Source organism: Tympanuchus pallidicinctus, unplaced genomic scaffold, assembly GCF_026119805.1.
Source record: "Tympanuchus pallidicinctus isolate F22 unplaced genomic scaffold, pur_lepc_1.0 scaffold7, whole genome shotgun sequence".
Taxonomy (NCBI): Eukaryota; Metazoa; Chordata; class Aves; order Galliformes; family Phasianidae; genus Tympanuchus; species Tympanuchus pallidicinctus.
Window position 1 is genome coordinate 10,508,355 of NW_026294791.1, and position 26,745 is coordinate 10,535,099.

At 37.3% G+C, this 26,745-nt stretch overlaps 1 protein-coding gene across 1 annotated transcript in view; it reads left to right on the forward strand.

The window, feature by feature from the left end:
* The window catches only part of ST6GALNAC3 (ST6 N-acetylgalactosaminide alpha-2,6-sialyltransferase 3), a 201,532-nt gene that overhangs the window by 166,186 nt on the left and 8,601 nt on the right, over positions 1–26,745 (forward strand). The window contains exon 4 of the mRNA XM_052665800.1: positions 26,239–26,346. Coding sequence (XP_052521760.1) covers positions 26,239–26,346 — 108 coding nt within the window. The remainder of the gene's footprint in view (positions 1–26,238; positions 26,347–26,745) is intronic.

Sequence of the window (26,745 nt, forward strand, 5' to 3'; positions counted from 1 at the left end):
GGCTCTATAATGTAGGAGTGAGAATAATGCTTGCTCTTGCAAAGTCCTCTCTGGGGTATTGATAGACACTGTGCTAATTAGAATGTGACCGTAACTATCTGTAGGAAGGAAAGAACTGATGGTTAATTCTAGCAGATAAGAATAATTTCCTTGTCTATCTGCTCATGTCCTGTTTCAAAGTTGACAGAAGGAGACTCCTTAACTCATATAAGAGTTAAATTGGACCATTCTTGCAATTCAAGACAAATTTAAATCTGTGCCTCTGATGTCCTACATCAGTATTTGGGAGGATTTAATTCCCTCAGCTATCGTGTACCTTAACAACATTTTTGCAGTATTATTTTGTCTACCGTGGGAAATTCTTTGTAGATATTGGCTAACACTGATATCTGCTTTTATTTAATGAATGATGTCTGTAATAATGCTTTTTCTAAAACTGTGGGACAAACTGGAATACTTGTAACATCGATGTGTTGCTGGCTGCCCTACATGGGTTGATTTATTGTTGTTGTTTAATAACAAGCCACATTTCTGACTTTTTATGAAACTCAGCCTTTATCTGCTATGACTGATTCTGTTGGTAGAAATCCAGTACAGCCTGGCCTCAGAGGGAGAAAGGCTTAGCTCAGTAATTATGACTAAGAAGATAGATCTACAATCCATACGTTTCTTCCATTCTTTTTGGTATCATTCTTTGCTCTGTACCATTACTGACAAGTTTTATAGAGCCCAATTTAAACCATTCTGAGCCCCAAAGAACAAGAAATACCTGAAAAAACTGGCCAGAAATTCTTTTACTAGAAGAAATGTGTATCTAAATATTACTCAGCTTCATAAAATAGATTATGCCATGGCTTAATCTGCTAGTTTTAAATCATCTTGTGAAGCTAATTAAAGCATTTAAATCTGTGTTGATGGAGTGATCTGCTGTGCCTCCCAGAAATTTTTCTGCCCAGAGACAACGAGTGCTCAGAATGACCTCTAGTTATGTTTGCTTTTTATTTATAAAAATGCAGGAATGACAGATACAAAACTCTCAGGAGTTCACTCCTCGATTAAGCATGATGTAACTGACAGGAAAACAGCAACAATTCATGCAGCTGGTAATTAATCTCTACCATTACGGCCTACATTTGCCAACCGTCTCCATATTTGACAGAGATAGTGACTTGCTGAATGTTTAATTTCCTCAGTGACAGCTAAGGTATGAAATCAGATTTGAAGATGAACATCTTCTGTGACTTCTGCTTACAAAAAGAGTAGCCAATTAAGTATGCTTACTTTGTCCTTGCAAATATTTGCTGTGGGATTGACATAGGAGACAGAACTTTTTCTAGTTAGGAACTCCATTTCTATGGCTTCTCACCCTCTGCAGTGTGTGATCAGAAGGCTTCCTTGTTTCACGCACAGAAACCATGCAGGTATGTTAGTTCAGCTTAATTCTTTTTCTTTCATTGCCTCTGTGTGTTAAGACCAAATCGCATGAGACACTGAGTGTTTCCCATGAGGAGATGTATACCATAGCAGGTCATGTCCTAGCAGGTAAAGCAAGTAACTTGGAGGCTGTAGATCCACAGCAAGCAGGTGAAGTAAATTCTTTCCAAAAACACAACAAAACAAACCAAAAACAGGCCAACTTGTCTGTCTGACCCGTACCACATACTGCAGATCTGCACGAGAAAGCTTGTCCCTTCTGCTCTGCTTGAAATCTCAAGATTCTGCCCACATTCTCCTTCCCCTGGACAGTCAAACCATTTGCAAACAAATGACAGCTGCAGTCCAGAATTGAAAATTTTACCATAAAAAAGAAAGTAACCTAGTGTTCTCCCCTACATTAGATCTTTAGAGTCAGTATAGTTGAGATGTTCCACATTTAGTACCATTTAAAGTGTGGTTTCTTGACACAGTTTCATATAAAATGATCAGGAATGGGTATTCAGGCAGCTGTATTTATAACAGTACTGTGCTTGTCATGATCTTTATTAAGTTAGAATTGGTAAAGGAAATGGATCTATTTTTTTGTTTAAGCTTTAATGTGCTTTTGTTTTGAACTTGTCATTTTGATTCGCCTGTGAGCTTTGTTTTGATTTTCCTTGAAGATTTCTAGTAACAATAATTGCTTGCAACAGGAAGATTCATGAGAACTGACTCCCATTTTAGACTTCAATTCCTATAAAATGAAAGGGAATTGTAATGTGGCTGTAGCTGAGAAAACTGATGCTTCTGTAGAATGCACTTCTGCTCCAACTGTAAATATATTTTCATGATTAATAAAAAAAAAGTAAAAGCCATTGTACTCTGTTAAGGTTTTATTGATGGCTGTTTTCCAGAATACAGAAAAGATGCTATCAATACCCTTGACACTCAGTTTAATCAAGATGTGACCATCCAATGCAACCAGACAACATTCCTGCTTCTTAAATAGAATAGGGGAGAGGTGTTTTCTGTTATTTTTAGTTGTAGGGGTTTTATTTCTCTCTCTCTTTTTTTTTTTTTTTTTTTTTGGTCCATTTCATTAAAATGTAATCAGAGCCATTAAATAATATTTGATGCCACAAAATGCTGCTGGACACAAATAGGAAATCAATAAGCTTGTTCTCTAATTCAGTGGCCTTCAGACTACAGCCAACCAAGTGAACTGCAGAGGTACCTCGGGGGAGCAGCCTGCACCTTGCACAGCAGACAAAGTCAGATCAATAATAGTACGTTCATTTTAGATTTTTAAATTGCTCTTGCTTGCAGTGTGCCAATGGGTGCATTCAATATTAGATAGCTGGAACAAGTTTTCCAATGCACCCTTAATGTTTGCAGCTTGCTAAGTATTTTTATTTCATAGGTGCTGCAGATCAAAAGCTGAACGAGAAGAGTAGAAGTTCCCCTGGGCAAACTGGAAAGACTGTGCTTACTGTCAGAAATACAGCATGATCTTCGCCCAGTGGTGGAATTAGTTAGGCATGCTCCTTGATGTGCTTTACAGTTTGAGCAGTAGGTAATCCTCATTGCTTCAGTGCGTCCGGCCTCATTTGTGTGCAAGGATGCACTGGAAAATGGTGCCCTAAGACACATTGTGGCATTTGAGGCAGGTTAGAAATTAAACCACACTCTGGATTCTGTTACAATCCACCAGTCCCCATTGGGTTAATCAAATAGGATAGTCGCTTCTGAAGGATTTAAGATGATCCCATTAACTGCAGTGGGTATTTGTTCAGGTTCCCTACCTGTGGGGGTAGGAAAAGGGATTACAATCAGTAGCCATGAGGAGGGAGAGCTGCTGACTGCTAGTAATGTCTTCATAGGGCTTAGAAAAACTTTGCAATTTTCTAAAATATCAAAAAATCCCAACCAGGGACCTGTATGCTCCTTCAAAAAGTCCACGTGAGGTGAGTTTCCACAGGAACCTAGGCTGTTTCAAACACTCCTGTTGGCTCTGCCTAGAATGCATTTGACAATTCCTTGCAGCTGTTTAATTCCAATGTAATTGCCTTTGAGATTTCCTTCCCGATTTTTCTGAGTAAGATGCGCTAAGCTATGTAAATAAGAAGTCATCCATACATTCTCTTTATTGGAGTAAATCAAAGAATATAACACAGATGGACAACTGCAAGCAAAATACTTGGTTCTTCGTAATTTAAAATATATTGCGGTGTGAGTCCCATTGAGTGGAAATACCTAATTTCCAAGAATTTCCTGGGGCGGGAAGCTTGAGGTCACTTTATTCTGTGCCAGACACATCAGTGTACAAATTAAAATCTAATGAAACATATTTGAAACAATTACACCTTTTCAGAGCTCTCCACGAAATAAATTTACATGAGCTATCCTATGACTAGCAATTCTTGCTGACAAACACGAAAACAGTTAAACATGGTGCTACATAATTATGCTGAAAATGTGTTTTTCCCCTCTGATAGCACAAAGATGGCTTAATCAACTTTCTGTCATCTATAGGTGACAGATGGAATAAATTGCTAAGTCCTTCCCTTTTGGATGTCATTCCCTTGTTGTTAGATCCTCTCCTGTAGTGTATGCACTTTAAAACTTCACCTTACCAGCAGTTGCAATTCCAATTGCCCGTTTCAAATAAGTCTTAAATCCTAAATGACACATTGAAATATTGTTGCCAGGGCATCTGAGCACTCACCCTGTTGGAACACAGCCATGGGCTACGCAAACTGTTGAATTAGACATTTGGTCCCTGGCAAGTTGATATAGGAACTCTTTCAATGGGATTGAAAAAAAAAGAAGAAGAGGGAAGGAATGGATGGTGGAAATTCAGGTCAGAAGAAGAGATATCTCTTTAATAGAAGGAAAGAAACAAATGTCTCACATCCCCAGCTCAGCTTTACCCTATTTCCTTCCTCTAAAGAAAGCGCCGTGTGAAGCTGTAAGAGCTATTCAAACCATGCAGTATGAGCATGTTGCTTTGTTTTGTGATTTCAGTTCCTCACACCATCTCAGTCCCAGCATGAGAAAACTCTGTAAGCTCAGCCCAATCGTATCATAATTTGAATCTCTACAGGAGACTGAACTCGCATCATTGGAATGCATCAAGCCTGTGCATGTGTCGATGCATGGTTACATATACACACAACAGTTCCAGGCCCGTGGTGACATTTTTCAAACTAATATATCGACAGGAGTGCCAGGATATTTTTAAGCATATCTAGGAGGAAAAAGAGCATTACAATGAGGTAGAAAACCTGGCAGAACACTGACACCCAAGTACATTACTTAGTGTGCAGTTGCATTAATGAACCATTACTTCAAATCCCAGGTTTGCCAATAGTGTCACTGTTCGTTTATCAAGGCAGAATCATCCTCATCTGAACAGAATGCCTGTGTAATAGATAACTTCACAATCCTCCCATACGATAGATTTCCTTGAGCCCATTACAAAAGATTTATTTTTAAATTGGAAAATTTTTTATAGCTGGACAGAATGAGACTGTTTGTTGAACAAATGGTGTTAAAATCCCCAAGGGTCTGACTTACTTCAATAACAGCCAAGACTACTGCTTGAGCCAGCTGATGCTCTTTTAATGAGCGCTGCTTGTCAGAGGATCATATCTGCAAGTTGCTGTATAAAATAACCGTTTTCCTTGAGTTCATAAAGCAGTCTCTTTTGAAATGGATGAGGTGTTGTACCAATCTCTGCTGCACGAAACAGGTATTTGTTTGAACTGAAATGGAGCAGGGGAAACAACCTAAAGCATATGACAGGAGCTTTTCCTCTTTTCCTTTTTTTTTTTTTTTTTTTGAGTTGCTTTCCTTTTTTCTGACAGACAGCTTTGTGTTTGTACAAAACAAACTCAATAAAGTCGAGAAGATAAATGGTGAAATATGAGCTTCAAAATGAATTTCAGCCTTGGCCCGAGTGAACCAATACAAGCATGGCAGGTCACTTATTTAGCAAACAGGGTGGACAGTAAGATGTGACAAGACATCCCAAAAAGTTCCCTCTTTTTCCCTCATAAGGTTTTTCAGGGCGAATCAAGAAGAGTCTCCCAGCCAAATCAAAATGACAAGTTCAAAAGCAAACATGTGAATCATTTTTGTAAGGGAACATCATTCCAATACCAAACCCAGGTTTATTAGCATTGCATCCTGACGAGCACCACCACTTTATGGTTTTGCTGAGTCTGTGGACCTGATTGCATTTAAATAAAACTGTACCATGTAACTACTGTACTACTACTACTACTACTGCTACTGGTGGATTGAAAGCTAATATCACACAGTAAAAGAACAGCATTTAGAGGCATTGCCATCAAGCTGTTCTTTTTAATATATGTGTTATTTATGGCTGTAGGTTAGATTACACCTTTGAATATCACATTCCTTACCAGAACCAGAAATGAATAATTGAGTACTGCGAGGTTTGGTGTTCAATACTGAGTCATTTTGATTAGACCCATATTTTATCACTTCTGCTGTAATCGTCAAGATTTTTTAAACTACAATACAATGCACCTTTGGTTTTAATGTGAATGAAGAAAATCAGATTTTAACATCCTCAAGTTTCATGTTTTCTTTGTTCTGTGCCCAAGTCACTGATGAAGTTCCAATTGAACTTGTGTATGAACTAAATCTCCATGGAAGCTAATTCGGATTTGTACAGAGCCTTGAACTATGTAAGTAATGAATTTTTCAGACAGCTAAATCAAGCAGAACAAAAAATAGAATCCACCTAAATATTAATACTGGCTGGATTGAATGCCACCAGCCTGGATAGGTCTGAACATCCAAGTCTCAGTGGATGGGAACTGCAAATCCAGAACTGACCACAGCAAAGAGAGAGGTGATGACTTGGTTTGTTTATTCGATGAAATGGTGACCCTAACTTTCCTTCTGACCAGAATCATAAATGCATAGTTCTATTTTTCTCTAAAAGTCATCTTCACTTTTGGAAATCCTTCATTTTGCTAGATCTTATATCCAGGCTGATAAAATGTTGAAGCAGGAATAATAATGATTTCTTGCACAGAAAAATGTGCATGTTAGAGATGTTCATTGAATGTTTCACCTCTATTAACCTCTCTTCCAAACCAGCAGAGAAGTGGGAATATTTACTTATCATACAAATTCAAACTAAGATGCTTTTCCTGTGAGTGAAAATGCTTTCAAACTTTGTTTGCAAGGATAAAGTCTTGTGTGATTTGCTGCATATATTACCATTGCTGTAGTTTTTAAAATTATTTAGTGTTGTTAATATTGGGCAGAGAGTAAGAAACATTTCCTCTGGTATTTAACTTTTTATTTCAAAACTGGTTAAACTTTTATCCCTGCACAACCATCTCAGGTTGTCACAGATTTTCCTGTAGTGTCTCAGCTGATCTGTTAGATGTGGGCTCTATAGCTGGTATTTAGCATACTGCTGCTTTTCAGTTTCTGGACTACACAGAAAAACAGCCTCTAGCATATTAACTGTCTGTTTCGCCTGAAATAATGCAGGAAAGCATTTTAAAAAGTAAGTTTTCCCTTGACACCTTCCATGCTCGTACTGTAGATAATCAGAGCCTTTTTTCCCTCTCATGTAAGCAGAAGCAGATATGGAGAAAAATGTGTTCTTTAAACCATCGGGACATTTTTCTTTGCTGTTCTATTAAAATCTGACTGAAATAAAAAGGAAAAATTCTGAAGGGGAGACTATGGGCTTCTTAAAACCTGTAAAATTATTTTTAAACAGAGATTTGGCTAACAAAAACAGTACTGGAACACAAGTGTAATGGAGCCAGACTCAGAGGAAAATGACAATTCCTTATGTCTGGCATATGTCTGATTTCTTTAAGAGCCTAAATACACATGTTATCATTGATAACCAGCCTTTCTCCCAAACAGACCATCAAAGCCTAATTTTCAGAGGTAAATCTTTGAGTCCGCTCAAAGTCCAATTTTGAAACATGACCCTTTGTTACCCAACAGAGGCCATTATCACCAGATTTATTTGCACCAAACGTAGCTTTGAAGGATACTAGTGGTAAGAAATCAGAGAGAATCTCTCTTCTGACACTGAAGAAGAAACGATAATAATGTAAGAAGTAGTGCTAGTCCTAAAACTTGCCTCTCTGCTCCAGTGGTTTTATGCCACAGCTTTAGAGATTACATGAGCAGCCTCACGGTTGTGATTCTGCTGAAACCCATGGCAAGACACCTGGAGCAGATAACAGTCACATCACCCTATATATCATGATTAGTTTGGGACAAAGAACAGATGTTATGAGAAAGAGATGGATTCCATGAATACGGAGTGGGTGTCAGTTGTAACTGGTCCAAGCTCCGAGACCTGGTAAACAGTGATAAATGCGAAGGGGTGGTTTCCTAGGTGTTACAAGCTGTGGGAAGACAGAATGGAGTTGTCAGCTATCTGACAACTAATTTTTATACACGAGGGGCTTTTTGTGAATGCTTTTATTCCATGATGTGCTTTTTCATTTGTTTGTTTGCTGCCAGGCATTCACTATGAGATTTTAGGGTTCCCGATTTAAGAAGGTACGGCTTTGCATTTTGTATGGAAACAGACTATGAGGCCAACAAGGCAAGCTGTGGTTCTGCAGGGAGAGAAGGTGAATTCATAGCTAATAGTGAATACTTAAGCCCTGTTTTTCAGGCAAATGAATATAGGCAAAAATATTTGACTTTTCTCTGAGCTATGTCTGCAAAGTTAGTTGTTTGATGTTGAATTTCAATCAATGATTCCTTTTTCCTTCTGTAGTTATTGCATCAGGAAAAGGAGTGCTCTGAAAGCCAGAGAGAGGAGGAAGATACTCCAAAGGAAGTTGAACTATTGGTCTTCTGAGCCACCCAATGTATAGATTTCTTTAGCTTACAAAAGACACATCAGTCACACATCAGTTCAGGATAAAGTCTAGGCTGTTTCTGAGACTTAGTGTCATAGCAGCAAGTAATAACTGCTCCACTCTCTACAGTGGAGAGATGATGTTTCAGTGGAGATGCCAAGGTGTAAGGATGGATTAGTTCAGCTGACCTCTTCTTGGCAGATGTCTCAGAAGGTGTAAAATAGCTGAGCAAACCCTTAGTGAATACATCTAGGATTTTAAGGATTTTATTCTTTTGCTTTTGGAAACAAATTAATTAGCCATTGTTTTTCTTCCTTCAAATCACTCATGTACTTACTTATCTTTATTACGGGAAAAAAAAATCATTATTAAAAAAATTCATTATTAAAAAGTTTTGACTAGAATTTTTCATACTGTTTTGTTGGTGTAGTTTACTTCTGTGCCTAATACCTAATACTTATTGTAGAATACATTAGTTATAGACATTCACAAATTTTTTCCTTCTTTTTGGAAGAAAAAAAATAGGTTTCACAGTTTCTCAATATAATTTTCAGTATTGTAGTATTGGGGTTGTTTTCCTCCTGAATATTTCATGTCTTCTGTTGGAACTTGGAAATAGGATACAAGTATATTTTTCCTTTCATCAAGATTTACATGTTGCAGGTGAGGCTGAAACTCATTTGTGGGTGTCATATAGGTTAAAATTAAGATACTGCTTCCAAATGATATATAAATTCTGTAATGAAAAAGGTCATTTTCCTTTGGCTTTGATTGCTTGCCCTTTCCAGAGCGGGTAATTTACATTTTTGAAGATTTATTCAAACTTTATTGAATAGGACATTTTGGAAAAGAAATGTAAAAGCACTACAAAAATTAAGCCAATTCATTGAAGGAAATTCTGCATCATTTTGGAAGACAGGGTTTAAAAATATACTTCTCTTTTCTATTTCTTGGTTGTAAAAACCTGGATTCTGTGCCATGGTAGTCATTCTGATGTCTGTTCTGTAGTAGACGTGCACTCGTTAGTGAGAGAAATGTGCAGGGTTGGCTGAGAAAACAAACATGTAAGAATTTCAGCTGATGAAGAACACACTCTGAAAAGTCAGTTCCTCCATATTTCAAGCATGCATTCAGTGGAAGAATAGTCTGTACAATGTAGCACAATGAAAGAGGGTTTACCAGAGTTTAATTTTATTGGAAATTCTTTAATTCAAAAATTTCTGTATTCATCCAAGACCAGGATGAAGGTTTTCTTTGTGTACCAAAACTAAGCATATATCCCCTTCATTATTTATGATGAGCTATGAAATTTGCACTCCCTCCTAGGGAGTCATCAGGTCCATCATGTCTGCTTGAAGTTCAAGGGAAGAAGCAGACAGCGATTTTCTCTATCTAAACAGGCATCTCCAATTGCTATTCCATCACAACCGTGTGATTACTGGCACTTTTCCCACCTGTAAGAGTGACATTCAAGAAAAGCAAGGCAAAATTGTACACAGGTGGTCATATTGTAAATACCTGCCTACACCCTGTGGAGTGTGCTGTATTTAGCTGTTGTTTTGTGCAAATTGTGTTTACCAAATACATTGCCTTCCTGTTGTCCTATAGTCTACTGTGCATATTTAAAAAGATTGAGAGTTAGATTTATCTTTACCTGATTTGCTGCTTGTCCTGTGGGACTGATCATATGAATGTGAAGACAGTAAGCACTGCAGTTGATTTTAATGGGAGCAAGAGGAAGCTGTTTGGGTATCTCTGATAACTTGTGTGTCCTTCAGTTAATAAGTCAGAATGCATACTGAATTTACATGTGTTCATTCTCCCAGTAAACTGAACAGAATCTGAAAGGCTCCTACTCCTTTCATAGTACTACGTTTAAGGTAACTTCATAATTCTTTGTGCAAATGTCAACTCTTAGTACATTGGCAGCTGAAGCCAGCATCATTTATACATGACCACACTACAGTGTAATGCCAGACCAAACCCAAGGGAAGATCTCAAAGAACATAAATAATCTCACACCTTTGTTCTTATAACAAATAAATAATTAAATAATTAATTAACTAAATAAATAAAATTGAATCTTTTTCTTTAAACAAATAGATCAAAGGATAAATGACCTCTTAGAACGTGCATTCATCTAGCTGCTGTTAATGAAAGCCTTCACCTCACCGCTCTGTCAAGTGTATTTGCTGCTTCCCCTCACAATTATTTTTGAACACAGCTAAGCACCTAAGGCACAATATTGCAAAGGTCTCACCACTGTTTGCTTAAGGACAAGTAGTTCCCTAGTGGTCTTCTCTCAAGTTAGCAATATTCTATCACACTGTGTAATACTACAATTGTGGTTGGTTATAAGCACTGTTCAGGTAAATAACAGTGTGCTGTCAGGTAAAAGACACAAAGAGATGAGCTGAATGATATTTGGTCTGCTATTCAGGCTCCTGCAGTGGATTCTTGGAGTGGCAAAGCAGTTACCATTGCTATGATAATCTTTGTATGATGATACTAGGCAAATTTCAATGCATGCTTGAAAAAGATGTGATTCTGATAATTGTCTTTATGGTCACGAAGTATTTTTGAAATCAATTACTTGTCCATAATCAAAATATCAGATATTTTGCTCTCCGTCCTCAGGTGCATTTACTTTCCCAATTTCCTATTAAAATACTTGGAAGCTGCTCTATCACATCTCAAGAATGCACATTCCCAAAGGGCTGAGACATGGACTCCTAGCTGGACTACTGTAAGACTCAACCATTTCCTAACTGCTTCTGTCTGCCCGTTCACTGGAGGTTCCTGTGGTGGTGTGAATGTAGCTACCTGCTGTTGTGCTTGCAGCACATATGACTTAGCCCAGTTCACTTATTTTGCTTGAAGATGATTAGGACCTGGATTGAGTGTATTTTTCTGAACTGAACTGTGGGTTCAGTAACTTCCACTCGTTTGGTGGTGACAAACAGTTGGAGAGGTAACATCATCCAGCACATAGCAACATTCACGCAGTGGCTGACATGCTGCTGAGCTTTAGTGAAGATGTTAAGTAAGCTCAGCATAGATTTAATTGAGCCATATAGACCTAACTTTGTTCACCTGAGTCTCAGCCCTTCGGCTTCTTAAATGGTAGTTTTTACCCTTGAATACCTTGCGTTATGCTGAGGTCTCACTTATGTTCATTATTAAACTGCTTAAAAAGAGCATTTAAGCAATGTATGTTTCAGTTCCAGACAACAGTGTAAAATCCATTTTCCCCCATGTTTAATTTTCATGCACTCATGCAATACAGAATTGCATTTCATGAAATTTATGCACTAGTGATATAAGTTACAGAAAGGAGATAATTTTGCATTTGTTATGCCTTTGTTCAGAGATTCTTCTTAAAGGTAAACACCAAAAGTCTCTAGAAAGCTAAAAGCCCCCTTCCTAGGGAAAATGAGGTTTGCCTTATGTGTTCATTTTCTGTGGTAGTTCAGGACGAGGTGAGATAATATCTAGCATCTTTTCAAACACTATGCTGTACAAACCTCTTCCACTCCAGGTGCTTCTAACAGCTTCTATAAACCCAGTTTAAAGGTTATAGAGCCTGTCTAGTTTACCTCATAGTTTGTGAAGCAGAAATGGACAACTTATTCCATTGTGTTTGAAAATGAGCCTGGTTTCTAATTCTTTGCGTGCAGGTAAAACAAGGCAAAGTGTCACTCAGGGCCCATAGGAGAAGTGACAACTCCCCATTTGAAGAGCAGCCCTCTGATGGTGCTTACAAAAGTCAATGGCAAGTTTGCATCTTCTCAGCTGAAGATGTTCTCTCTTCTTTCTTCACCTGTATTGTTCTCAGGTACAAGAGCTTTTGAACATGAATGATTGTTGAAATTTATTGTCTGAATCATTTTAAGGAATGGCTTTCATAAAACAGTTTAATTTATATTCTCACTCCTACCAGTAAATTTTTATTTCTTCCATCCTGTTAGGAACAAATTGAAGGAAAACAAAATCATAATGTCACCACTAAAATCATTCAACATTTACAAAGTGTGATCCTCAAGTATATAAAAGATAACTCATTTGCTGCTTCTTGTAAGTGTAAGGAATACGTGTGACAGATCTCATTGCAATGTGTGTCTATGGTATCAGTAAATCAGTTAGCTTAATCTGTGAGTATTGCATATACATCTGCAGAGGTAGTGCATGACTAAGTGTGCCGAATATGGAAGAATAATGACAATACTACAGCATAAGGATAAAGAATAATGATGTTACTCTAAAATAGCAAAGGCCTGAGCAATGCTAGTAAACCTACAAGATGTCAGATGCCTGCATTATTTAATATGGTAATAATTTGTGTATCCATGTAGTTTTCATAATGATAGATGGTTATAGATAATTACAGGAGCAGCTTAAGTAGAAATTAGCTATTTATATTGAATAATTTCCATATGAATAGTTTAGGGTAGTGGACTTTCTATTTTTTGCATTTCTGAGGTGTGCAGTTTCTTTCTAACCCTGGGCTTCTTATCACAAACCTACAGCCATACAACCTGATCTCATCAGATCTAAAGTAAAACGTAGTCAGATTTGTTCAATACTTAGATGAGCGATTTGCAAGGTAATTCAAGAGTGCATTAGGATACTGCTCTATATCAGTGTTCCTCCTTTGCCAGCATTGCACAAGCATCTCCCATTTTGTTGAGGAGTTTTCTTGGTCCATAGTTCTTTATCCCTGTCCTAATTCATCCTTAATCACTGCTTCACCATTATACAGCTTCTGCACACCCCAAGTGGCTGAATGTGTATGGGTGTGTTTGTCTACCAAGAACCTTCGGAGCAAAATGAACTACATAAGCAATAGAGACTATTTATATTTGTATTAGCGTTCTTTAACCCTGATTTTAACATACACCAACATCTCAGTTTCGAAGCACTGTTTTGAAGCCTTTGGATGAACAGAGCTCTGTCTCCTTGTCAAAAGTTCTTCTGCATTATAACTGGCATATACCTTTCAAAAGGGCTAGAAAACCAGCCTTTCCACTATCACCCTCTGTAAGACAAAAGAAAATCATGGTTTATTATTATTATTATTATTATTTTGTAAGCTGTCATGTAGTTAGCATATTGAACTTAAATGAGCTGGACCTGGCTTTGGCATCTTGAGGCTTCTGTCTGCTTTTATCAGAAGCCAGTTGGGGTAACATTTCTTGACTCAACTGACCACATAGAGTGAAATTTTCTTATACTGCAGAGGGTTTTCTGTGTAACAGCTGCAGTTCTCCCTTTCTTGGGGAAAATCTGAGAACTGTGGTGGAAAATCCATACATTGGACTGGTATCATAATAGCTATGAGCTGTGGTAAGGAATTACCAGCTTACTTGTAATCATCAAGCCATAAAATAGCATCATGCACAATGAAACGAGAGGCTATCAAACTTGTTGTCAAAGGAAAACAGATGAAATACAAGCACAGAATACAAATAAAAAATGTAAAAAGGCTTCTATAATGAGAATGAAGGAGCCTAACAAGATGATTTCTTTACTGTTTAATGCCATACTTCAATGACAGACATTACGTCTAATTTTTCCAAGTAGAAAAAGTCTTGCTTTTCTTAAGAGTTTTTTGAATAAATAGCAAAACCATGGAGCAATTTATTTAACTGGATGTGCACAACGAGACATACAGCAAAAAATCCCAACTGCCAGTGTGATGGTAATTGTGGTAAGGTAATCACCATGGATTTTCGTTCACTAAGATAATCATCATCTACCATTCTGGTGGAAAACAGTGTATGGCATAATTACATAGGAATGGTGTACATAGTAAAGAAATCTAGAGATTCAGAAGCCACAAAGCTGGGATGGAAGAGGTTGTTCCAGTGACTTCAGTGAAGTTTTGCAAGACCATACCAGAAGTGAGTTGTACCCTCTGCTGTTAATCTTTGGCTGTATATGGTGCCAAAGTGCTGATGCTTGTGCTTGGAGAATTTCTAGTGAACCTGTCTATTTAGAGCAAATGGTAAAATGGAGGCAGATGTCAGTCACTCATCAGTTTCTGTCTTGTAGTTATTTTTAAAGCTGAGTAGGCAATCTGACTACATGTCAAAAGTACATATGCTTACTGAAGGAACCAAAGAATAAAATCCTTTTTGCTGTTTTTTCTTTGGGTTTAAAAAAAAAAAAAATTTTTTTTTCCATGAACATTCTGGGCTATTTCTTTAGTCTAAATGAAGGTGCTTATTTCCCAAACCCTCAAGCATAGAGAAGTTTTCTTACAACTTTTAAATTCAGGAGTAGGGTAAGGAGGTCCCATCTGTATAAGCTTAGAGAGGTTTTGTTAATAGGAAGCATGTGCCTGCCTTTGTGCCTCTGCAAGATTTCATATTGCATAATATATCGTTCTTCATGGTTTTAATTTTACTTCAGAATGGATCTCTTTTATGTCTGCTATTTAGCAGCCTTGCTAGAGTCACTGAGCACAAGAAATACAGTATCTACAAGATGCAGAAACTGCTTTCTTCCTCGCTCTCGTGTAATAAGTAATGGATGGTTTTAAGAAAGGATCTTTACTTTGTGCTTTACCTATTCATGTGTAGGATTTTGATTTCATTTGAAATGAAAGGCGTAAAACTCAGGTCTGAAAACTAATAGAATTTCTGCATTTACTTGCTGATCCATAGCCTTTAGGTTAGATTGTGTGTCAGCCAGCAGTCGGCTTGTTGAATGGAGCAATACTTTAAAACTAAAATGAAAAGATCTCTGTTATATGTAGCCCAATACCAGATATGAAGGCAGATTTCTGGTGGCTTATTATTGGAAATATTTTCCAGCATGTTTGATAAGCGAGACTGAACAAGCCGTAGGAAGTAGACCTAATCAGATAATGCTGACTTGCAGACCAGAAAAAAAAAGAAAAAGAAGAAATATATTTTGCCTAAGTACCTTACCTTCCCTTGTCAAGACTGAGAACAAAATATCTAGTAGTTGCAATAGACGCTGTTTAATTGCTTAGAATGTACCATAGACAGATTTTTCCAGGCAACTATTTTAAGATGAAGGTTTTAAATGGATTGAGTGCCTCTATGTACACCTGTTCACATTCATACATGTTGGAGTAAACATGCCATCTGGGGCTTCTCCTTCCTGTACACTTGGAATTCCTAATAAGGTTTATTTTGTGAGGAAAAATCAATAATCATTTCAGTTGTCCCACACTTTGTATAACTAATTGTAATTAGTATAATGTCTTTGTTGGCAAGGGCTTATCAGGCAAATAGCATGAAGAGGAAAAGAAAAAGACTCATAAAGAATGATGTTGTTTTGTAAAGCTAATTGTGATGCTATCTCTATACTGTGTGTGATTGAACTGTTAATTTTTAAGCTGGTATTCCTGCCAGCAATGCAGCTATTAGTATTACCTGAGGTTCTCTGTAATATAACTATATAATCAATTTTTGGCAGTTTTGAATTTTGCAATTTGATACCAAATAAATATGGTCTGGATTCATGTGTAACTGGGCTGTAGTCTGTAGTTGTAGTGAATTAGCTTCTTCTAATGTTTGTAATGAAAACCATCTAGATATGAATTCTGTAAACTTTGATGTCCTGAGCTTTGATATCCAGAGAACAGCATCAGCCTCTTATAATGTATGCTGTCAGGTGTGCAGCACTGTGAAGAGCTTTTTGCCTGCACAGTGGCAATGTATCTGAATCTTAACTTTTTATACCAGGAATCACTAAAGATAGGATGTCACTTAGAGCAGTATATTGTGCTGTGCAGTAATCAGAGTATTTATTTATAAAGCAGAGGATGCTATCTGGCTTTGTGACGGTCCTCATCACTTTGTTTAACAGAAAATGTCAAGTCACTAGCTAATTAAACTCTTTACCATATTTGATAATTTGGCATTAGCTTTTACTGACAGTGAGCTGGCTAGGTGGTTAGTCCTATATGATCAAAAAGCTAGATTTGGTGAGACTCAGAAAACTAACTAGAAGTTTGCTGCTTCAGTTAATCACAGGGAAACAGTAAAAATCCTATCGAGCATTTGTCCCAGCTTCCATTTGTACAGTTGCTCAGTTACCTTCCTGTAGTCTATTCAGTGAGTATGGGGGAAAAATATTCTGTTTGATATTGGGGGAACAACAAAGTGGACTAGATGGGAATCTACCCTGATCCATAGGTCCTTTTCCTATAGGCTTCTCTGTGGCGTTATTTGACTTCTCTAAATAGTTTGCTGTGTCATACTTTTTGCAGTATAAATGTCTGAGGAAAAAAATGCATGGTTCTTTATCTGTTCTACCTAATCTGTCTTGTCTGCCATCAAGATGCTGCTTTGAAGGTAAATACCTCAATGGCTGCAGGCATCTGGTCTCCAGACAACCCTATTGCGTAAACGCAGTAGTTCTTGAACAGAATGGAAGAGACAAAAATCTAATCTTGCATGTTGTGAGGGTTTGGGACCTTATATTTCAAATGAACCTTTAATTAGACCTCTACATCTTCCATCACAAGGAGCACTGTGGAGAGGTGCCCGTCGGAAAATCAGCTGCTATGCAGACAGAGCTGTGGAGAAGGAAGGAGATGCTTCAGTAGCTCAGAGGCTAGGATTGTTTGCTTCTTTCTAGGTAATTGGACAGAGGTGAGTTTGTTAGAAAGCAGAATAAAATGAGATCCCAACATTGATAACTAAAGAGTAGTGTGATACTTCTATGTATGGGTGTGTTTTATTAAAGTTTACATTAAAAAGAAAGACAAAAGAAATACTATTTTCCTTTTCTATGTTAAGGAAAAAGTTAATCTGGAGAAAGTTATAGTAGTAAAGGGGAAGGTAACATCTGTGTTAATTAGCAGTTCATCTTCAAAGCTTGACTGATGAGGTACATTATGGCCTCTTGCATTTGAATTATAAGTCACATCCACACAGGTTCTATTTTTAACTCCTTTTTTTTTACATCAGAATAATTTGTCTGGATTGAAGATTTCATTTTTTGCTAAAAATATTAATGTTCCATAACCTAGAATGATCTTATGGCTTGTACAAATAGACAGTGTAGGGAACACAATTCATTCTTTGTAGTTCCTGATTTGAGTTTATTAAATGTGGCTTTGTAATACAGTATTGTAGGGAGTCTTGCATTTTACCTGCTATACTTGGTGGGGAGACTTTAGCATGAATGTTAAATTAATACTTAGGTACCATTGGGTGCAGTGTCTTCCCCACTTGGATGAACAGAATTAGGGTACGGTCTTGTGCTAGCTTTTATTTTCACTGTAGGAATAAAACAAAATACCGTCATAATACCCTGTGTTCCCATTCCAATGTCACAGACTTACAAGGTGCACCTTTAGAAAGTTGTCTCTTACTTTTTGTTTTCAATATAGAGAACCTAATAGAAGTTGTTTTTATGAAAAATGCATGCTGCTTTCAGCCAAGGTTAGAGGAACTCCCTTCGGTTTCTTGTCTTGACAAGATAAGAGCTATTGAGAAATTTCTTCTGTGTTCACCTGCAACAGATTTCACTAAAATATGCAGCTAGGAGTAGTAAGTGTCCCTTATTACCAAAAGAAAAGGGTGGGAAAGCCTGCCTAATTAATTCTCTTCGGGGATTCTGGATTAACTGCAGCTCTGTTTAGTTTACATCCTCCCTGGAGAATAATGTGCAGACTCAAGACAGCAAGTGTTGATTTAAATGTCGATACAGGAAAAAGCCAGTGTTGTGGGCTGGTTGTTTTATTTCCACTTGACATACTTCTGAGTTTGATTCATTTTTAGTTACAAAGAATGAAAGTTTAAATCCTTCTCCACTCCCTTCAGTGTGATGGGAAAATGCTAAACCAGCGCACACCAAACTGGCTGCGGGTTTCTGATGAAGAGAAGAACGACTAAAGCTGCCCTACAGAAGTCATGAAACCAGTGCCAAGGCTGCAGCCATCAATTCCCAGGTCACCAGTTATCAGAGATGAGCTGTTTTGAATGAAGGCTTTGACCAAATGAATGGAAAGTGAAGAGTAGTGGGACAGGAGGATACTCTGGTACCACAACTAACTTGCGTGATTGAGTATTGTCAAGGGAATTTGGCACTACATCCCATTTGCTTCAGTCCCTGCAAGCATAACTAATTGTACTGTAGAGCAAGCTGTAAACTGGCATAGAACAGAATAGCTACATTTCCTGATGAGTTCAGAGTGGAGTGAATTTTACTCAGGTGATTTCCGAAGAGAAAAATGACCATATAAGGATGCCAACAGCTTGGCTCTCAAATATGCTGATGTGAATTTAGCTTCCTGTCAGCTTCCTGTCTTTATAAATATAGTTGCATAGTTGTGATACTTATTAGTATAATATTTTTTTAAAAAATAAAAAATTACTGATCAATTTTTCAGTGACATCAAACACATGGATCTCTTCCTATTTAATCATCTACTTTCTTGTCAAGTAAATCCAAGTGCTAATGGAGATATTGCAGAGCCATGCAATTCAAGTTCTCTTTCTGCACCATACACCTCCTGTGGGCTTAGGTTACTGGTAATCATGCATGAGCAGCTTGACTTCTGATCCCAGGTGGCAGCTGCAAGCAGGTTTCAAAAGACATCTTTTACTAATAGCTTGAGCACATGCAATGGCGTCAGCTGTGCCTCAGACCACAGTTTCTTATGTTCCACTTATGAAATGGAAATGAAGACAAGTGTTCAAAAGAAATCAAGGTAATACGTTTTTCTGGAAATGGTGGGATGAGGGATGAGAGTGGAGAAGAAAAGAAATTTGAGGTCTGTTTGTACAAAAAAATAGTATCTTGTTGGGTCTAAGAGTATGGCTTAGTGTTTTGTAAGTGCTCTGCACCGACATCACAATTTGTATCTGAAGAGTAAGTATGGGCTGCAGAAGCTCAACAGCTGTAAGAAATTTAGTTAGCAATTCTTGTTCTCTACAGGGAATGCCACTCAACGTGAAAAGACTAGCACAAGCTTTGCAGTAAGAGAATCAGCTTGAAAATAGTACATATATATTGAAAGGAAGACATTAATCTAGCTTCTAGACTAGTTCATTAGTCTAGGTCCTTCCCTGTGCACTTTGCAGCAAGTTAGACCTCCATAGTTATTACTGATAAACAGGAATTGTTCTTTTCTCCTTTCAGCTCAGCAGCACAGGTGTCTGAAGGAGTCCTTTCTGCCTGGGTGAAATAACTTCCTTCTTTTGCTGCTTGAGTTCACAGCTGAGCTGAGATGCATCAAAGTCAGGTCAAGAAATCAAAAATAAGGAAAATACAGAAGCCTGAGCAGCAGAAGTCAATTTCTTTAAGCTGATTTTTTCTTTTCCTCCTTTGTTCGAGATTTCCGTGTGTTTATTGAGTAGAGCAGAGAAAGAGAGGAAAGAAAAAAAATATTACACACAACACAAAGATGGGAATTATATGCATAAGTCATTGACCAAAGCAGATGCTGTGTGGATTTCAGTTGTTGCAGTAACACATTCCTCCCTAATTCTAATTCTAATTCAGCAGCATCCCTTCTGTCTTTTTTCAAGGCCATTTTGACATTGGAATTAATTTTTACATCTCTTTTTCAATTCTCCTGGGCTGGTTTGTGACCCAGGAGTCACCTTTTCATGTGTACTCATAGCAAATTCAACTGAGATGGACTCTTGCCCTCTTCCTCTATGTTCTGTCAGTATAACATGAATATAGATAGAAGATCTATATTTTCTGTAGATCAGTTGGACAGTATGCAACCTGAGTGTAGTTTATTTTCAGGATTCACTGTAAGGATGTAAGGATGGTCTGCCAAGATTTTGGGCATGCAGGTGGGCATCACGTTTCCACTCCCACGTACATCATGTTGGGCATAGTCCCTCTCTGAATCTGGAATGTGGTCTGTGCTGTTCATAATGCATTACACTTGTTTAAGCTTTGCATGAAACCATACACAATGGATAATAAAACATCTGTCCACATACAAATGTTTCACTTTTCAGAATGACCTGAAGCACTATGTGAGTCTTTGAATGTGTGAGACAGCCTGCTCACTGCTTGAGGGGCATGGCTGTTTATTATTAGATGTCCTGCATCGTTAGGAATGCAAAGCAAACACATGCGTGCACACACACACGTGCAGAAGAATGAATAATTATGATAAACGACTGCCTAACAGGTATCTTTGTAATGCAGAAACAGCAACCATTTTTACCAAGTGAAATCAATTCTCTGTGCTGGTGCCTGGCTCATTGCTCTTCTTGTGCTATTTTTTCTGCAGAATGTATATAATGAAGTTATTAGCAACAAAGCATCGAGTCATACAGAAAACAGAATTAAATCTAGGCAATTGCTAATGCTTTTCAGCATTTAGAGTCTTAGCCTTCTCCTGTCCTAGATTTATTTCCTTTCTAACAGCTTTCTGGCATGAGAAGTATATATTCTTCTCAAAGAAGAGGTGCATAGAAAATGAACATTGCTATTCTCTCTGAGGTGGGGACATTCTGTTACCTCAGATAGATACAAATCCACTCTTGCAAAGACAAAGACCAAATCTTTGACATGGGGAGTGCAAATGTTTAATTTGGCAAAGAAGAGCTGTTCAGCAGTTACATTCAGAGCTCCTTCTTCAGAAAACAAACAAACAAAACCAAAAAAACAAACAAACAAAAATAACAGAAATCTCAATCAAGATAAGTACAATGGCAGCGTTAATTTGGTTAGCATAGGATTGAGTAATGGATCACCAGTTTGTCCTAGTAGATAATTATTTTCCATTGTCTTGAGTTGTAAGGAAATACTGTTATTCAGAAACCTACTGTCACCTTAGGAGAAAGAGAGCTGGAAGTCTTCAACAGGGGAGGACAGAAGGATAAGCACTCTGCCCCTCATTCCTGAGGGTCACTCACCCTGAGTGGCAGTGCCAGTCAAAGCCAGAGCACACCCACTGCTCCCAGAAATTTAACGGGATCTTGATGCCCTGCAGGAAGAAATCCAGAAGTACTGTGGCCGTATCTACCTGAACAGCTTTCAAACAAACATCAACTCCATTACTGAAAATATTTCTATTTGTTTTAAAGCATTTTCTACAAATCTTTTATGGTGTTGAAGGACCTCTCAAGCTATTAAGCCTCTACTGATTGCATTACACGTCCCTTTGCTTAAACTAATACCTTTATTTATTTACTAATCCAGGGCCTGACGAGCTGCTATAAGTAAAATTGCTGATGATTCAGTAGTTTTGGTAGGCGGGTCAACTGAGGATCCGAGTCTCTAAACAGCACTTATGAAAAGATGTGTTTTCGTCAACTAATTGGCCTGAAGAATCTTGTCATTTCAATCTGTCATTGTTGAATTCCATTTTACTGCAGTATTTTGAAACAAGGAAAAAACTTGTCTAGTTGATACTTTTGGCTGCTGCTTAATAGCTTCTTGAAGTCCGAAATCTCTTAGATTTTCCCCTTAATTAACACTCTCTACTGACCTTCTGTGCTCTTTGGTTTCTCCGAGGAAAGAATAAAAAATAAGCTCCTAAATAATTTTCTGGAATCAGATTGACATGAAATTACTTTTCTACTGATTGTCTCCACCTTAACAAACTTTTTTTTTTTTTTCAATTTTAAATTTTAACACGAAACTCCTCACTGGAAATTACAATCCACTGAACCATAGAGCTAGAATTGATTGTCCGCATAAAAGGCCTGGGACAACTGAATAAAGAAAATAGCCTCCTGGAATCTTATGGTAAAATCAGAACTCAAGTGACAGCAAAAATTTTACCCAATTTGAACTCACATGCACTTGAGCATTAAAAAAATATACGTTCATTTTCCTCTGATGAAAGAAAGAACCAGTTTTTCCTTCGTTTATCCGACATCAAAGCATGGTTATAGGTGTCAAAATGAATTTCAGTCTGCAGTATTTTTATGAGGCATTCTGTACTCCATCTTCTTTATATCCATTTCATATGCTTTTTGTAGAATATCAGAAAGCTGAGGCAAAAGAACTTTGTCTAATTGCCTGTACTTAAAATTATTTTTAATTAAAATTTTTTGTATCACACATGACAAATCTAATAATTGTAGATATATTTTTACCATTTTCTTCTAAAATACAGAAGAAAAGTCTTAGCATGTTGTGAGAAACCAGAGATAAAGTGCAAACTATACCTTTTGCCATTTGCAAATAACAAGTAATCTTGGCACTTCTATATTATGAGATAAGATAATGACATGTTTAACAGTTAAACTTTCACTAAGAGCAAGATAGACAAGCATATACTTTGTTTTACGCCTCTTAATTAAATTGATTTAATTGGTCTTTTCAATTGTTTAATGTTAAGCATATGCTGGATGATATTTAGCAGAACAAATTACATCCCAATAACACATTTCTTTAAGAATCCTTGTAATGTAGGAGTTATGCAAAGTAAACTTTCGTTTTCAACAAAAACCGACAAAGTAACTTGTTGTGAGCATTGCTTTTTTCTTACTGCACCCAGCTGTAAATCACTTCTTGAAAGCAAAATCATCCTTTTTTAAACGCGTTTCTTGAAAAATAGTGCATTAGTTTCTCTTCAGCTGTTGAGACAATTTCTTGCCTAGATCTGGTGCCCCATTAATTTTACCATATAAGAAAAAGTCACTCGGAGCCATAGGGAACAACTCTGGATTTGCTGCATGCCCATATATCACAGTAGATGTGTGTGCTATTTTTTTTTTTTTTTTTTTTTCCTACTACAGATGATGCTTGGCGAACTCTTATTTCCCCTATTTGGAGATGAATGTTCTTTTACCTTCAGATTTGTGCAGTAACATAGATGCTATGTATGCTATTCTTTTACTTCTAATGTAAAAGTAAAATTTGAAATTTCAGAGCAATTACAGTAACAAGAGGAACTCTCACACAGTACTCAAAAAGCCCTGGCCAAGAAAACCTCTCCTGTAGAGAAAGAAATTGCATGCATGGTGTTAGCATAATAGCAAGGGCTGAGACGTTGCTTTGCAGTACAGTTTTATGGGATGATATTTTAAAAGGTATTCCAAGATTTATGACTTTTTAAGGACAGCTAAAATTGTTTTCACACTTCTAATATTGCTTTCACTGGAATTTTGAAAGTAAGTTTACAGTATCAGATTGAATTCTAAGGTGTTACCAAATCATCAGAGTCCCCACTGCTTAAAAGTATTCCCTCATATTCCTGTGTGTCTTCAGAAGAAAAAAAAAAAAGAGAGGAATATAAGTGCTTTGTTTTAAAACACATAATCTATATTCTGTCATGTATTTCATCTCCCAGGGAAGGTATCTAGAAACTCACTCTCCTGTTTTTGTTTATTCTGCCACTGTAGTATATAGATGAGAGGACTAAGGTTCAATGATGTTAAAGCAGGACATGAAATATTGATTAATTCTTTTTTAAAATTCTGTTTTTCTCCTGAGTATAGCAAATTTTAGATGTTATTGTCATATAATATTCTCCAATAAATATCCATTATTGGAAGGATCCTGATCTTCATAGTGTTTTATAAATGATTATTATGATTTTAAATGGCTTTAAAAGTTCAAGGGTAGTGTTCTGGTGCAAGAGCAGGAAGCAAGTTAGAAGCAATGAAGCTTTTTATCATGGCAGGATGCTACTCTGAAGTAACATGAAATGGGTTGGGAATTCTCTTTGAGAAACATTCTGTTTGAAGAAATGGAGATCCTAAAGGAACAGATAAACAAATGTACAGTTTTGAGGCTCTACTATGTCAAGTTAAAAAATGTAATTACAATTGGTCTCCATCTAAGGAAAAATGAATATTTAACACCCTGCCTTCTATTCCCATTGGCCATTTTCAGCACTGTTAACCCTTTATTTCTTGCTTCCAGAATGGCCCTTTACTCAATAAAGTCAGTTCCACAGAGGAGCTTCCCCAAGGAAAAGACTTTTTGGAAAGAGTAAGAATAGAAGTTCACTCTGTCTAAGCTGTGAGGAATGCTTGACATGTGCAAGGAATGGAAGATGTAGCCTTGAGTTGTGTGAGTGTTCCTGTGTAAGAAGAACTCTCTGGGGGTTAAGATAGTTGTTTTTTACTGAAATAGCAGTATCTGTTTGAAGAGCTAGAGTTTCTTTAGGAATGTGAAGTTCTAGGAGTCTAGTTTCCATAATAGTAAGCATTCACCAGGGCAGGACTTTGAATCTCAGTCTCATGCGTCAGATAAATGTCATTATAAAGGTTGTACATGTAGACTTTTACCCATGTTCTTAGTATTTTGTCAAACTGCAAGGAAGTAACAAAGAATCTGAGCTAAAAGCTACTGACTGGCAGATTTACCCGGAGGTTACCAAGGCACATCCATGCTCTGAATTGGGAAGAAACCCCCAAAGATGTTTTATCTGTCTCACAGAAAAGCTAGAATTTATAGGCTGGATGTGTTGCTTTATGTTATCTATCTATCTATCTATCTATCTAGTTTTTTTTCCAAATGAAGGCTTTATTCCTACACCAGGATGAAAATGTTTTCAGAAGATATTGTTGCTGGGAAAACCTGATTTGCACGTAGGCCTGCATGGGAGTTCTTCTGTAGCCAAACTTAATTGAGCGCAAACCTTAGGTTACTTTAACTTATGATGGAGAACAGACTGCTCCCTGCTGTACCCAGAGCTAAAAGCTGGAAGATATGGCATAAAGTTAAATTATCCCCTCCTCTGACTCATAGCAAGTTCTCTCACACTTATTAACTCAAGCTAGGGCTATGGCTTCTTGGAAATTGGACAAGTTATTTATAATTTCAAAATAATGATTTTCATTGATTTCAAACAAACTGAAAGCCATACATGTGCAAAGCAGGATTTCAACCTGCTTGTAAACATTGAGTGCTGAGTTCTTATTTACAAAGTAAAGCAGAATGTATTGCTTGCTCAGATTATATGTGTAGTTTTGCTGACTCCCCGTCCACCATTAGTAACATTTGTGTGAGTAAAGTGAACAAGATTTGGTCTGTAATTAACAATGTTTTGTTTGACACATTTGCTTACATGGCCAATATGTGAGTCAACTCCTTGAGTGTCATTTGTTCTCACTCATGCAGGTAATACTTTTGGCCTGATTTAATGGAACTGGTTATTTCAGCAAAGGTTATCAATTTGGGCACTGCTGTCTTGTGCTTTCTCTTTGCTTTGTTGTCTTAATGACAGCACAAGCTTGTGTAAAGCTGTATGGGAACTGCTGAATCATGGCCTGAGCATCTGATTGACCACCTGAGCGAGAAACAAGTCAGCCCTGGGGGCACAGGTGAAAGCAATTCACCTGTGCTATTGGAAGGGATGGAGCCTGGCTCCACCTCTCCTAGACCCCATTTAAGAGCTGACTGCCGGGGGGGAAGGATCTCTTTTGGAGATCGCTCTTCTTGGAGTCTTCTCAGCAAGCCTAGGACAAGGTTGAGCTTTCCATCCATTCTGCTTTAGCATGATAACCTGTTTTGCCTAACTTTCTTGTATATTTCTTAATTATATTATCCATATATTCATTTGGCTTTCCACCAAAATGGCTTTAAAGCTTTAATCTCTGTGCAAATTTTCAGGCAGGAGATGTAAAGCTCTGCTTGTGGAAGAGAATGGTGAATATCCACATACACGCAACTCAAGCTCTGCCAGTAGTTTGCTTTCTGATGAACTTAATCTTATTTTACAAGCTGTAGTAATTGTTATCTTTTGGATGTACAAATAAATAATTTTCTGTCTAATGGGAGATGCGTCGTTTGACTTCAGATTTTAACTTTGAAGGTTTTTTTTTTTTTTTTTTTTCTGTGGACAATAGCTGGAGGCCTCAAGCTGGCAAGAATGAGAGTGTATCTATAAATAATTCAAAATAATTGTGTAGTTTTGACAGACTGTCAAGTTGCTTAATGTCTTTTGTCCCAAGTAATAGATTACATTTCTTTGATAAAGTGTTGGTAATTTCTCATTGCAATTTATTTTCTGTATGTTGTATTTTTACAGAGTCCAGTCAGGTTCATATCTCAGTACGGGTTGGTTTACCTTAATTTTGGCTATGGATGCCTGCTATGGAATTCACGTCTATGGGATGATAAATGACACCTACTGCAAGTAAGATCACAGGAAATTATTTTCATGCATCTACAATGCTGATGTCTTGTCAAAATTTCACAATTGATCTTAATATCATAAATCCCCCAAAAATGGATCAGGCAGCCATTTCCCAGTGTTTTGCATTGATGTGAGGCTATATTGTCAGCATACTTAGTACTGATTATGGCATTTGCTGTTGATTAAAATAAAAACACTTACAAAACCCGATATCAGATGTCGTAAGGAACTACTTTTAATCGAAGATCTTCTGAAGTTTCTGAATTAGCTGGAAATAAAGTATCTTGCTATTTTGATAAAATGTACTTTACTGCTGAAGAAGAAATACTAACGTGCTAGTTCTCAGTATGCCAACTGCACCTGAAAATGAAAGATACTCATTACCCTGGATAGTTACCT